The sequence below is a fragment of the Myodes glareolus genome, chromosome 10, assembly GCF_982192425.1.
Source record: "Myodes glareolus chromosome 10, mMyoGla1.1, whole genome shotgun sequence".
Taxonomy (NCBI): domain Eukaryota; kingdom Metazoa; phylum Chordata; class Mammalia; order Rodentia; family Cricetidae; genus Myodes; species Myodes glareolus.
Window position 1 is genome coordinate 20,626,578 of NC_142035.1, and position 13,165 is coordinate 20,639,742.

Consider the following 13,165-nt stretch of genomic DNA (forward strand, 5'->3'; position numbering starts at 1 on the left):
CTCACCCCCCAGGCCTCCAGGAGCACTACTTGGTCTTGAATCTGTCTCAGAGTCTACTGGGAAGAGCTGAAGTGGAAACACTAGAGTATTTTGAAGGTGGAGTTTGTTTTTGTTTTTGCTTTTCAAGACAGGTTTCTCTGCAGCTTTGGAGCCTGTCCTGGAACTAGTCTCGTAGACCAGATTGGCTTCGAACTCACAGAGATCTACCTGCCTCTGCCTCCTGAGTGCTGGGATTAAAGGCATATGCCACCACCGCCCAGCAAATGTGGAGTTTGTAAACTCTTAGTATAAATTAGAGGCTCGGCACCCTCATCACTAAATGAATGGCTGTGTGAGGCTTCACTTCCACTGAGGAGAAGGCAGACTTGGGCATGAAGAAGAAGGGACAGAACTGGGGTCCTAAGTGACAAGTATTGGGAGTGCCAGAAAATCAACCTTGCCCTTCAGGGATTGCTATCTATATAGGTAGAGCAACCAGAACAGGAGAATTCGGAGAAGAGGAAAGGCTCAGTCTGCAGTCCTCACCCAGACCAAGAGAAAGCAAGACGAGAATGCCTCACTGATAAAAGATACCAAGCCACGTGGCTAACATAGACAAGAATTATGAGCTAATTTCAGGTGTAAGAATTAGTAAGAGACCTGAACTAATAGACCACCCAGTTTATAATTAATGTAGGCCTCTGTGTGGTTTTTTGGGACTGAACAGTTGCAAGACAGAAACGTCTGTCAACAGCTGTCCTTCCTCCAGCAGCCCTCCCTGCTCTGGGGCTCCTCGGGGTCCTGATGGATGGAGCAGGTTCAAGGTGTAGCCAGAGTCCATGGGGAAAAAAGGCACAGTAAGGTGGTTCTCTCCTAGCTCCAGTCAGAAAGATCCACCATGAGCCAGGCTGGGAAGAGCGAAGGAAAATGGTGTTGAGCTATGAGTTTAATGTTGAAGCAACTTAAATATGCTATAAAACGACAAGTTTCCATATAAGGTACAAGAAGGCAAAGCGAAGTTTGCTATCTGTCCAGTTCTCCTAGGGCTGTCCAGGGCATCGTTGGGGTCTCAGAGAAGACAAGGGGTCCTCCATTGTCACAGTGATTTCCCACTCCATGCTGTGGGGTTGCCTCTAAAGCCACATTCTCTGGAAGCTCCCTTCTGCTCTTCAGAGGGGTGCTGCAGTTCCGTTCCCCGTTTCTGGAAATTGTTGCAAACACCTGTGGGGATTCAGGTGCCCTGGGTGGCATCCTTGGGGGCTCTGTGTGTGTGGCGAGGATGGGGGGAGGCAGACCCAGCTCTGTGTTGTCCGGCATGGAAGAGGTATTTCCTGGAAAGACCCAATCTTTCCATGTGAAGAGCTCTGCTCCCAGGTTGGGTGTTCCAGGCTGTTTCTTCGGATTCGAGGCTTAGGTGGGGCTCTGTCTAATGACCCAGTCACCGTGGGGGTTGGCGCGGTACAAATCTAAGAGGTAGGCATCTGGGTCCAGGCGATGTTCACCTGTGGGAAGAAGGGATCCCGGAAGTTGAGAGTGTGGCTGGGAAAGATGCTGCTGTCTTGCCCAGAGCCTCTCACCAGACAAGGTACCACCTTCTGGCTATGGGAGCCGTGCTGTGGCTCAGAGTTACCCCTTTCTCTGAGGTGATGTCTGATGGGGGAAGATGCTTTGCTGGAAAATCTAACCCCTCTTCCCTAGGCGTCCACACCAGAGGTTGTGGTTTAGCCTCCAGCTGATACAGCCACGCAGCATGAGTTCCAGCGCCCCCTGGTGGATCCCACAAGCTCCTGAAATGCCTACCCAAGCCTCCTCCACTCTTTCCACACAAGGCTGTCCTTTCAGCCACCACAAACTCCCGGACCTTGTCTTGTCTCCCCTTCCTGGCCAGTGGTTCTCCGAGGGTAGTCCAGCCCTTGGACCAGCAGCTTCAGCCGCATGAAGGAGCTTATTAGAAACATGCGTTCTCAGGACGCAGACAATTGTCATTTCGGCCCTGGAGGTGACTCTAATGCCCCATTCATGCTTGTCCCTGGTTCTCACAAAACAAGGACCCTTGGAACTGGATGCTGGTTCCTAAAGGCATTCACGTGCAGGGCTGGGATTTCCCTTCCCTGGGGGTGTCCTTGACACATCTGTGGTAACACCGACAGCTTTCATACTAAACACGGGTCATTCGTCCATCTGGGAGTCAGCCCTGTGTAGAGCTGTCCGTGCACGAAGAGTTCCTAAGTCAGCCCTGCTCATCTTGGCCCTCACTGCAGTGCCTACCAGTGGCAGGAGACAGACCTGGAGAGAAGGCTCTTTCTCTTTCAAGGTCAAGGAGCTCCCAGGAGCCCAGGCTTTGGGCTCACCTCCTACATGGGAACTTACCAATATTCCCTCCAACTTCATAGACAAGGAAGGTGGCTGGCTTGGCGGTGCTGTGAGACAGAGAGAAAAATCTACTGAGCTCTGCTGGAGAAGGCAAAACCACCTCATGCCTGGAAGGGGTGTCCTCAAGGATTTGTGGTCCCAGTTGGAAGGAATTAAGGACCCTTCTGAGAGACCTGGGGCCATTGAAGGAGGCCAGCAGCCAGCAGCAGGGAGCGGCATCCAGATAGGCCTTGGCAAAGATCAGCCCCAGGCGCTCTTCCACAAGGTCCCTTCCTGCTAGACATCAGATATGGGCTTCAGAAGGGTGAGATTGGGGTGTCACACGGGAAGAGAGGCCTCTGCCACGAGAGGCAGATTCTGCATCAAGGTGGAATGTGGACATTGTATGATTATGTATGATAGCTATTATCATGAATAATTATGGGTATCCTGAATTTAGCTTCAGGATCTGCCCCTGACTTTCTCTGTGGCTTTGGACATGACCTACCCCCTCTCTGGGCCTTCACTTTCTCATCTGTAGAAGGAATTGGATCAGACACTTGGTAAGGACTGACACTCTGAGGGTCTTTGTGTCAAACCCACGAAGGAAGCTCCCGAGGGCTCTGGCTACTTCTTGTGTCTGGGAATGACTCCCACATCTCAGTCTCACCAATGCATTCAGCTGTGCTGCTCCTTGCCACCTTAGGACCCTTTGCACGTGCAATTTCTCTTGCCCCGAAGCCTTGCTTTCTCCTCAGACTACAGCAGGCATCTCATTGCACGTTCATACTGCTCCCTGTGTCTCTTAGAAAAGCTAATACAGTTTTTAACTTGACAGTTGGTCTACTTATGTGTGTCTCTATCATGTATCATGAGCTTGTAAGGCCAGGACCTCTTTGGCTAATCTTTTTATTTCCAGTTTTAATTATGAGTATGGGGAGGTATACGTGCACCTGTGTATGAGTGTCTATGGAGGCCAGAGTTGTCATATATTCTGCAGCTGGAGTTACAGGTGGCTGCGAGTTGCCTGACCCAGGAGGCTGGGAACTGAACTCCGGTCCTCTGAAACAGCAGTCAGTGTTCTTAACCACTGAGCCGTCTCTCCAACCCCTCTGGTGAGTCCTTTCATTACCATTTTAGCATTCCACATGGCGTCTGAGCTATAGTAGCCACTTATTAAACATATATATTAAGACCAATAATGAATGGGGACCCCCTTCATTATTATTTGAAGAAACTCTATAAAGGTTGGAGAACCCATTGTGACCTCCCAGAAAGAGGAAGACCAGGGCTGTCAAGGACACATGTAACTCCGCATGGCCTGCAGCTGGGAGGGACTGAGCCCTCCCGGTACCCTGCAGGAGAGACAGGAGGCTTGGTGCCTCATGGAGGTGGCCCTTACCCTGAGAGAATGCTGCCTGGGTCTTCCCTGCCATCTTCAGGCTGTGACCCAGGGTTGAGGCGCTCTGCGAACAGCTTCAGGATGTGGGTCACTCTGGTGCTAGGGTTCAGAGGCACCTGCAGAAGATCCATGCTAGGCCAGGTCACCTGGACCTTTGCCACTTTGGGAGTCTGGAGGAGGAGATGATGGAGATGAAGAACGGAAGGCTCTTTCATCCCTGGAATTCACACACGTGTGCGCTAGGGCCAGTATTCACATGCACACCACATGCATACACAAACCCACACATACATCCAGGTGTGGAAATACATGCACATAGGAGCACATGCAAGCTATCTACAGATGTGCACATATGCCCCCAGGCTCATGCCGGCTCCTCCCTCCCTCTCTTTTCCTCCCCTCCCTCCCTCTCCCCTTCCCCCCTCCTCCTCCTCCTCTTCTTCTTTCTCTGTCTCTGTCTCTGTCTCTCTCTGTCTCTCTCTGTCTCTCTCTGTCTCTCTCTCTCTCTCTCTCTCTCACATACACGCACGCACACACACATGCACATACACACAATTTTCCTAAGGGACTGTGTTGTTGACTCTACCCTGCTGTGTTCTCCAGAAAGACTCGTTCCTTCTTCCACAGCCCTGTTCCACAAAACGACCCTGTCCACTTTCGGACTCCCAACCCAGGCACACAAAGTGCTTTCTAAAATTAAGACCAAATATGTGGCTTCTAGGAGAACCCCCACCAGGCCAGCTTCCCAACCCCCAGGCCTCAGCCTCTCTCTCCTGCTGCACCGGCTCCTCCACCTCTGCGATGCGGCTCGGGCGCCCCCTGGCGGTCACAGACTATGATGCCAGGCAGCTTGTTGGCAGGGATGATGGAAAACCTGGATGCCCTCCCCCAACAAGGTGCCTTTTCTCCACCTTCTGTCAGTTTCTCCATTCACCTGATTGGGGGGGGGGGCACTCACCGCCTCAAGCCTGTCCCCGGCCTTGTCCCTGTCTACATGTGTCCTCCGCAACCAAGTCTTGAGGCCCCCATCACAGAGTTGGGAACGACGGCCATTACTGTCATTCAGTTTTCGTACTTGGGCTACCAAGAAAGAGGCAACCTGGCCAAAAGGAATCACGTGTCAGCTGGGGTTTGTGGTGCTGTGGGCAAGAGGCTAAGCAAGACTCCATTCAGACCACCGGGTCTCCTCCCACAGAGGGCTTAGAAACGGACTCCTCGAAGTGGCTATTAGTGGGATGGTTGCTAGATGGTCAGTCCCAAAGAGCACCCTGGAGTATTAGATTCAGAATGGAATGGTCCCTGAGGTTTCTGGAGAGAGCTGCGTATGTGGGGAGCTGTTCATTGGCACCTCAGGCAGATATGTCCCCACAATACCCCTAGACTGGCCTCCTGCTCTGAGAACCCCAACCAGTGGGCCTGGGGGAGTTCCTGAAGGCCTGCAGGTCAGCTCAGCCACGGTGCAGTGAGAAGCTAGCAAAGACTTCAGGATCCAGGGATCCTCTTTCCGAGGTGTGAGAGACTGTGAAGAGTAGAAACCTAATTATGGTGTCGCATATGGAAAAAGGCAGCGGAGATTTTTCTCATCTTGCTGTATACATCTGAGCTGTCTGAAACTTAAAAAACAAAACCCTAGTACTTAAGGAATCTCAGAACAACAACAGCCAAAAAAAAAAAAAAAAACCCTCTCTATAACAGGAAAAGCTGTAGCAGCCGCAGAAGTGGCTCTGAAGTTAAGAGCACTGACTGCTCTCTTTCAGATGACCCGGTTCTGTCCCCAACAACACAATCACCTTTAACTCCAGTTCTGGGAGGTTTGATGTTGTCTTTTGACTTTTGTAGGCACCAGGAACATATGTGGTACACTTCCATACATGTAGGCTAAACACTCATACCAAAAATTTTTTAAGAAAATCTTTTAGGGAGCTGGAGAGATGGCTCAGTAGTTAAGAGCATTGCCTGCTCTTCCAAAGGTCCTGAGTTCAATTCCCAGCAACTACATGGTTGCTCACAACCATCTGTAATGAGGTCTGGTGCCCTCTTCTGGCCTTCAGGCATACACACAAACAGAATATTAAATACATAATAAATAAATATTTTTTAAAAAGAAAATCTTTTAAAAATAAAAACTGTCATTCACTCTGTTTTAGTAGCAACTTTTGTAACTTCAGAAGATTGAATGCAGAGAAATTAATTATGGGAGTCTGGGGGTGGTGGTGGTAGGGGACTTTCAGAAGAATGGACCCTGAACTCACTCCTAAAGAATGAGCAGAGGGCACCAAGCTCTGCCTTTGAGAATGGGAAGGAACATCCAAGCAGTGTGAAAGACTTGAACAAAACCCCAGAGGTATGAAGCCCAGGATGCATTTGCACTCTTTGCTTACACATATGTAAGTATGTGCACATGTGTGTGCCTGGTGGTGTGGTGTCCACGAGGGCTGAAGAGGGCATCAGAAGCCATGGAACTGAAGTTACAGACAGTTGTGAGTGGCCATATGAGTGCTGGAAATTGAACCCAGATCCTCTGGAAGAGCAGTATATACTGTTAACCACTGAGCCATCTTTCCAGGCCCCGCCTCCAGCCCCAGATGCATTTAAAACAGCAGCTGGCTGGGGATACAGAGAATCTGGGACTTCTCAGAGAAGGGTACCTTTGCTGGGATCTGGGAGATAAATCTAATTCATGGATGAAAGGAGAGACAAGGTAAAAAGATGGATAGATGGATGGGTATATGAGTAGACAGACTGGGGTAGACGGATGGATGGATGAGTGAGTGAATAGGATGATAGACAGGTGAGCAGGTAGGTGAACGGAGAGGTGGGTGAGTATTTAGGTGGGTAAGTAAGTGGGTGGATAGTAGGTCGATGAATAGATCGTAGGTATTAGGGGGGTACATGGTTGAATAGGCAATGGATGGGTGGAGGATGGATGGATGGATGATGAATGGATGGGTGGATGAGTACATGGATAAATACATAATGTATGGATTGGTGGACAGATCGGTAGACGGTTGGGTGGATAGGTAGATGGATGACGGATAGATGACTGATCAGTGGATGATGGATAAACAGGTAGAGAGACAATGAATGATGGGTAAAAAGAAGATAGAAGCTAGATTAGTGGGTACACAGGAGAGTGGTGGATAGGTGGGGATTGGTTGGACAAATGGGAAGGCAGACAGTTGATAAAGGCATAAGTGGGTAGTCGAACATGTGGGTGAAAGATGTTTGGGCAAGTGGGCAGATGGGTAGGAGAGTATGGAGTGAGAGAGTGGCCTGAGCTACCCCTGGGAATGGTGCCGACTGTGTGGTGGGAATACCGAGTGCTAGAAGGATCTTCTCGGGGCTCCTGTCCCACCTCCAGTTTAAGCAGACAAGGACCAGCACACCCCGCACGTCTCCTTGTTTATTTGCTTGTTTCCAAGGCAACACTCATGGTGGAAGCAGGCCTCACTCTCATATCTGACTTGGGCCTCCCTTGGACAGTCCTTATGCTCCTCTGAATCTCAAAGCTGGGACATTCTTGCTGGTCGCTTAGGGAACATCTGCTATACTTAGGTGAAGGGGAAACCGGAGGGCTGTGAGTTGGCTGAGAGTTGAGGGATATGGTTGTTGTAAGGATAGAAAATGTAGACTCCTTAGACTTGGATGCAGGGAAGGAAAATATAGGCCTCAGTAGTCCTATAGAGTCCTAAGAGGAGCCCTAACTAGCAGCATGAAACATGGTGCCCATGACAGATAGCAGCAAGTCGGTAGCTACACCAGGGAGATCAGGTGGGTGAAAACCGTGGACAGTTTTCCTGTCCCTGCCTTGAGCTTGCTGTCATGGCTGCCACTCACCGTCCAAAGCAGGTCTTGGTACTGCACCATCATGCACATCACTTCAGCTGCACCCTCCACCAGCTGCTTCTCACCCTTGGGGAGCTTGGGAGGTCGTCCTCGGGGCAAGAAGAGGTTGGGGGCCATCACTGTGGAAACATTCCACAGGGTCATCTTGTTGTGCTGCTCCTGGGCTGCCACCTTCCTGAGGAATTCCAGGAGCGCCTAGGGAAGGGCACAGAACCTGCCTCGAATTCCAGCACAGCCCTGGGCTTCCCACCCTCAACAGTGCTCGCCTTCTTCCCTGGGCAGAAAGGGGTAGTTCACAACTGCCCCCTATCCATGACTTGTGCTCCTGGCCCAGCAGCTAACTGCTCACACAGGTTTGCCAATTCACTGATGGTAAGGCAGCAGCGAGACCACACAGGAAGTTTTACTGTTGGACCCGTCTTGCAGAGTAAGAATCTGGCTTAGAAAATGTGCCAAGGGTCACATAGTAAAGATGAAAGGAGAGAGGGATGGGTGGATGGCGTGGCTGTGTGATGGAGTTATGAACAGGGTAGGCAGCGCTGAGGCTGAAGGGTGAGACAGGGCATCAAAGCCACCTTTACCTTCAAGGTGTTGCGGTTGGGTTCAGGCAGGAGGAGGACTAGCAGGTGGAGAGCCTGCAGGCGCTGCTTCAGGTCAGGAATGTCTGCAGAAGAGGGAGGGAGAGACGGAGCAGAGTTCGGAGAGGCTCCTTTATTGCTCCAGACTCTTCCTAGGAGAAATTCAGTGCTGGGAAGCCCAGCAGGCCCTTTCCCACAAGCTTGCCACTATGACAGCCAGTGCTGGTCAAGACACTCACCACACTTCGTTAGTGAAAAGCAGGCACAGATGTTCAAGGCAAGTGCACTCATACATGCACATGTGTATCTGTATACATATCCAGACGGACAGACACAGGGCTGAGCTATGGCCCAGGGTCAAGAATGACAGGGGCCAGAAAGTCATCGCTGGGAGGGGACATGGGTAGCTCATTGTTCAGGATGGAAGGTTTTGTGATACTCTTTTGCAAGATGAGGGTTGGAAAAGAAGCTGGCCCGCACCTGAGGTCAGAGTCTCTAGGAGAAATAGGGGTGGAAGTTACAGAAGGGTACATCTCATGTCATTTCGGGGGGGGGGGGCTCCTGAAACACTTGAAATTTGAACTTGGGCAGATGGCAGAGAGCTTGGAGGACAAAGAGACAAGATGAGGAGGAGGAGCACCCTCTGCGGGCATTTTACCACCAGAAGGGGACCTAGGAGAAGGTGGGTCAGGACCTGGGACGGAGTCAAGTCCTTTTGCCAGTGTGTTGGGAATGGTTGGCTTGATGCATGTTTGAAAGGAGGCTGTGAGGCACAAAGCCAAGAGAGAACACTCACCGCCCTGTTGCTGCAGATGGTGGCGTTCAGACAGCCTAAATGTGAGTGTGTGTGTGTGTGTGTGTGAATGTGTGTGTGTTTTTGCGTGCATGCATGTGTGTGTGTGCTTGCATGCATGCGTGAGTGTGTGTGCGTGCATGCATGTGTGTGAGTGTGCGAATGTGAGTGTGTGTGTGTGTGTATGCTTGTGTGCATGCATGTGTGTGTGCTTGCATGCATGCATGTGTGTGTGAGTGTGTGTGTGAGTGTGTGTGTGTAAGCCAGAGGTGGACACCAAATAGGGGTCTTACTCAATTGCTCTCTACCCTGTTTTTTGGATTGCTCATTGAACCTGAAGCTCGTTGATTGGCTAGGCAGGCTGGGTAGGTTCTCTTGCCTCTGATTTGCCTGTGCTAGGATTGCAGAGGCATGTGGCTCCATCTGGGGACATGAACTCAAGTCTCTGTGCTTGTGTGGAGAGCCCTTTATTAACTAATCATCTCAACAATCAACCCCACTGGAAGGAGACGAGGGGGTGAGGGAGAGAGAGTCAATCTTGTCAGGTTTTCCTGGGTTTGTACCGGGAGAATCATAAAGAAGTCCAATGAGGAATTTACATGTGTGTGGAACAGGAGGGTTTGACCTGTGTGTGCACAGGCAGAATGACCAACACACAGGTGTCCACATTATATATCCTGATAAGCTCCAGACCATAGATGTCAGGACCATGTCCTCTGACCTCCACATGTGCCCCATGGCATGTGCCTCCCATGTCCTCTTACCTCTACATGTGCATCAAGGCATGTGCCCTCAATGTCCTCTGACCTCCACTATGCACCATGTCATGTGCTCCCCCCCCAAACAACAAAACTTTTAAGATGTAATTAACATTTTGAGAAAAGCACTAAAGTCAGCTAGCCCCTGTCCATGTCAGGGCTGATAACAGATCCAGGTCCCAAAGCCCCAGCCTCTTCGTCTTCTCCCGTCACCCTATGTAAATGTGTACAATAGACACACCTGACAGACACACATGCCATTATCCACCTCACAGGTGTCTGTGCATACATGGACATGCTCACATACATGAAAACACACTTCCTGCCCCAGCAGCTTGAGACCCCAGGAGACAGACATGTCTGAACAGGTAGAACAGTCTGCCCACCACTGCCCTTCTCCACTTTCTCCCACCCACCAAGGCCAGGGGCTCCCAACCTCCCACGGTGCCCTGCACATCCACAAGACGGCCACCCCCCCACACACACACACATGCACGGGACTACCACACGCACTGGGTACTGCTGCAAAAGCTGGGAGGTACTCGGCTGTGAGCAGAGGTGCCGGCAGCTTCCTGAGGAACCTCTTGAGCAGGTCAGATGCGTCATTGGGATGAACCTTGTCCCAGCTCACGAGGCCAGCATAGAAGCCTCGCTCCAGCTTTTGCTCCAATCCCTAGAGAAAGGAAGACCGCCAAGAAGTTGCCCACAGCTCCCATGTAAGCTGCTCACCCTATCTGGGCTTCAGTGTCTGCTTGCAAGGTTGGGACAACCATGGTACCTTCCCAACATGGTTACTATGAGTATCAGACGCCATTTTGAGTCAAGCTACTGAATGCAGAGCTCCGTTCCACAGGTGTTGGCCGTGTGACCCCAGAGCCCATGGCTCTATTGGGCCCCCTATCTGTCTCCTGGAATCCCATAACCACACCAAAAGCAGTTCACAGATCAGCCAGGACCCAAATTCTCTCCCAGCCAAACACAACACCAGGCTTGGAGAGGAAAGGCAGCCTTCAGAGATGGCAGAAATCAGCCATTACCTTGACCCTGGCCTGGGATCCAGGAACTCTGAGGATGCCTTCTGTGTCCAGCCCTCTTTTTTCCAAACAGGACAGCAACTACCAAAGTAAGAGACCATTGTTCCAGTCAGCTACTGCTGGCACACAGGTCAAGCAAGGTGTGTCTGTCTCTCGTGAAAACTGGGAAGAGGAGAATTCTAGAAGGACTCCTTCAAATAACAAGATGGAGCCAGGGTCCTGTACGTGCTGTGCAAGTGATTTACCCCCGAACCAAATCTTCAGCGCTTCTGAACTTCCTGACCACACTGTGCTGAGAGCTTCAGAGACATGTGCCCCCTCAGTCCTCAACTAGAGAAGATTTTTATTAGAACCCCAGCTCACAGACATTGAAAGAAAGGATCCAGAAGTTCAAAATTGCCCCCAGGTCTCTGAGTCAGCTGTTACCAGCGGCAGAATTTGAACCCAGGTCCCCTTCTCTAAAGCCCAGGTTCTTCTCCTTGTGGCAGGCATCTCCCAAATGTTCCCCAGAGCCAGCCCTTCAAGGGTTAAGTAAGCCCGAGCTGGGGATAACTTACAGCTTGCAGGAGCAGGGGGACCTGGGCACTGGGGAGGACTCTGTGGTCAGCTTCCAGCAGGCTGTGAAGGGGCACGCCAAAAAGGCCCGAGTCTGCAGGAGGCCAGAAGAGAGAAGGTGCATCTCAAGTCTGCGGTGACTCCCGGAAACCCAAGGCCTGGCAGGGCCACTAGAATCAGACTTGTTCCTCCAAAGGACAAGGTCTGGGAAAAGTGGAACTGAAGCATCTGACCTCAGCAATGGTGACATCAGGCATGCCACAGCGCACCCTGCCCCCCCCAGGTAAGGAAGAACTAAGAGGAAAATGTCCTGCTGCCCTAGTACAAGCTAACAGTCCAGGACAGAGCTGCCTAGCTCCATGGGCGTGGGCCAAGAGCCGGGGATCTCACTCACCCTGGCTCAAGGCTGTTCCCAGACAAGCCCTCCACTGTCTTCTGTTCCATTCTTTCTTCCCCTGCTCTTCTCCCACCTGCTTGAAGGCCCCTCCTTCTACCTTTCTAATCCTCCGTCCCTTGCCTTTGAGGAACCCACACAAAACACTGTATAATGCTGACAGAGAGAGGTGAGATAAACATATACACTACTAAAGGGTAGCACCTGCCCAAAACTTAGTATGAAAGATATTAATATAATATAATATTATTATACAATATAATACTAATAATAATATAATAATAATGTTATACAATATAATAGCATATGCCTATAATCCTAGTACTCTGAGGTAGGAGGACAGAAAGCTAGAAGCCAGCCTGGGCTACGCTCTGTGAGATGCTGCCTCAAGATATTATTTTAAACTAAGATGTATTCTGTTAGATATGACAACGGTGGCTGTGTTTGTAACAGAGAAAACATGGACATAATGCATATCCTCTAATAGGGAAATGGGTAGATATATTATGGTATGGCCATGAGAAGGAAAATAGATAATAGCTAAAAACTATGGTTTTCTTTAAACCACTGAAGAAAGAAATTGAGGAAGACACTAGAGGACAGAAAGGCCCCCACGTTCATGGAGTGCCAGAATGAGGATTGTAAAACCAGGTTTATACAGATTGTCAGCAAACACTCCAGTGACAGTTTCCACAGCATTAGAAAAGCAATCCTGAGAGTCACGTGGAGACACACAAGACTCTGAATGGCCAAGCCAGAATCCTAAGCAGAAGGAGCAACACTGGAAGCCTCACAATGCCTGATCTAAACCGCACTACAGAGCCATAGTGACAAAAAGTCAGATAGAAAAACAGACACAGGTCTGTGGAACAGAACACAGGACCCAGGAATAAAGCCACATGGCTATGGCCACCTGACTTTTGACATGGTTGAGAAAAGAAACCTCTTCAACAAACGGTGTCGGAGAAGCTGAATCTTCACATCTAAAAGTATGAAACTAGAACCATTATTCCCCCAAATAAACTCAAAATGTACCAAAGACCTGTGCTCGCTTCAGCAGCACGTATACTAAAAACTGGAACGATACAGAGGTTAGCATGGCCCCTGCGCAAGGATGACATACATATTCACGAAGTGTCCCATTAAAAAGGAATGTATCAAAGACCTTAACATAAGACCGGAAACTCTGAAGTGGTTAGGGAAAAATACTTTATGGTAATGACACAAGGAAAGACTTTGTGGGAAGCACCCCAAGAGCAAAAACACAACACCAAGAATTGACAGATGAGATTAAAGAAATAAAAAAATAATCTCTTACACAGCAAAGGGAACAATTGCCAGGTAGTCTTCAAAGCAAGAGAAAACTGTGACCAAACCATCTATAAACCAGGGGATCAATATCTAGGATATATAAAGAACTTCAAATATTGAATTTGAAAATTTTATATTGTTCAATCAATAACAGAGTAACAAA

General features: G+C 49.9%; 1 protein-coding gene and 1 non-coding gene across 2 annotated transcripts in view; one reads left to right on the forward strand and one right to left on the reverse strand.

Moving 5' to 3' along the window:
* Nucleotides 1-907: 907 nt before the first annotated feature.
* Nucleotides 908-13,165, reverse strand: part of Arhgap40 (Rho GTPase activating protein 40) — a 38,133-nt gene continuing 25,875 nt past the window's right edge. The window contains exons 8-16 of the mRNA XM_085697098.2: nt 11,300-11,391; nt 10,746-10,823; nt 10,222-10,381; nt 8,161-8,243; nt 7,571-7,774; nt 4,692-4,832; nt 3,734-3,903; nt 2,350-2,399; nt 908-1,481 (exon numbers count right to left, since the gene is read on the reverse strand). Coding sequence (XP_085553224.2) covers nt 1,390-1,481; nt 2,350-2,399; nt 3,734-3,903; nt 4,692-4,832; nt 7,571-7,774; nt 8,161-8,243; nt 10,222-10,381; nt 10,746-10,823; nt 11,300-11,391 — 1,070 coding nt within the window. The 3' untranslated portion in view covers nt 908-1,389. The remainder of the gene's footprint in view (nt 1,482-2,349; nt 2,400-3,733; nt 3,904-4,691; nt 4,833-7,570; nt 7,775-8,160; nt 8,244-10,221; nt 10,382-10,745; nt 10,824-11,299; nt 11,392-13,165) is intronic.
* LOC125405122 (U6 spliceosomal RNA) lies at nt 12,736-12,840 on the forward strand. Its single transcript, XR_007233475.3, has one exon. It is a non-coding gene; the product is annotated as a U6 spliceosomal RNA (small nuclear RNA).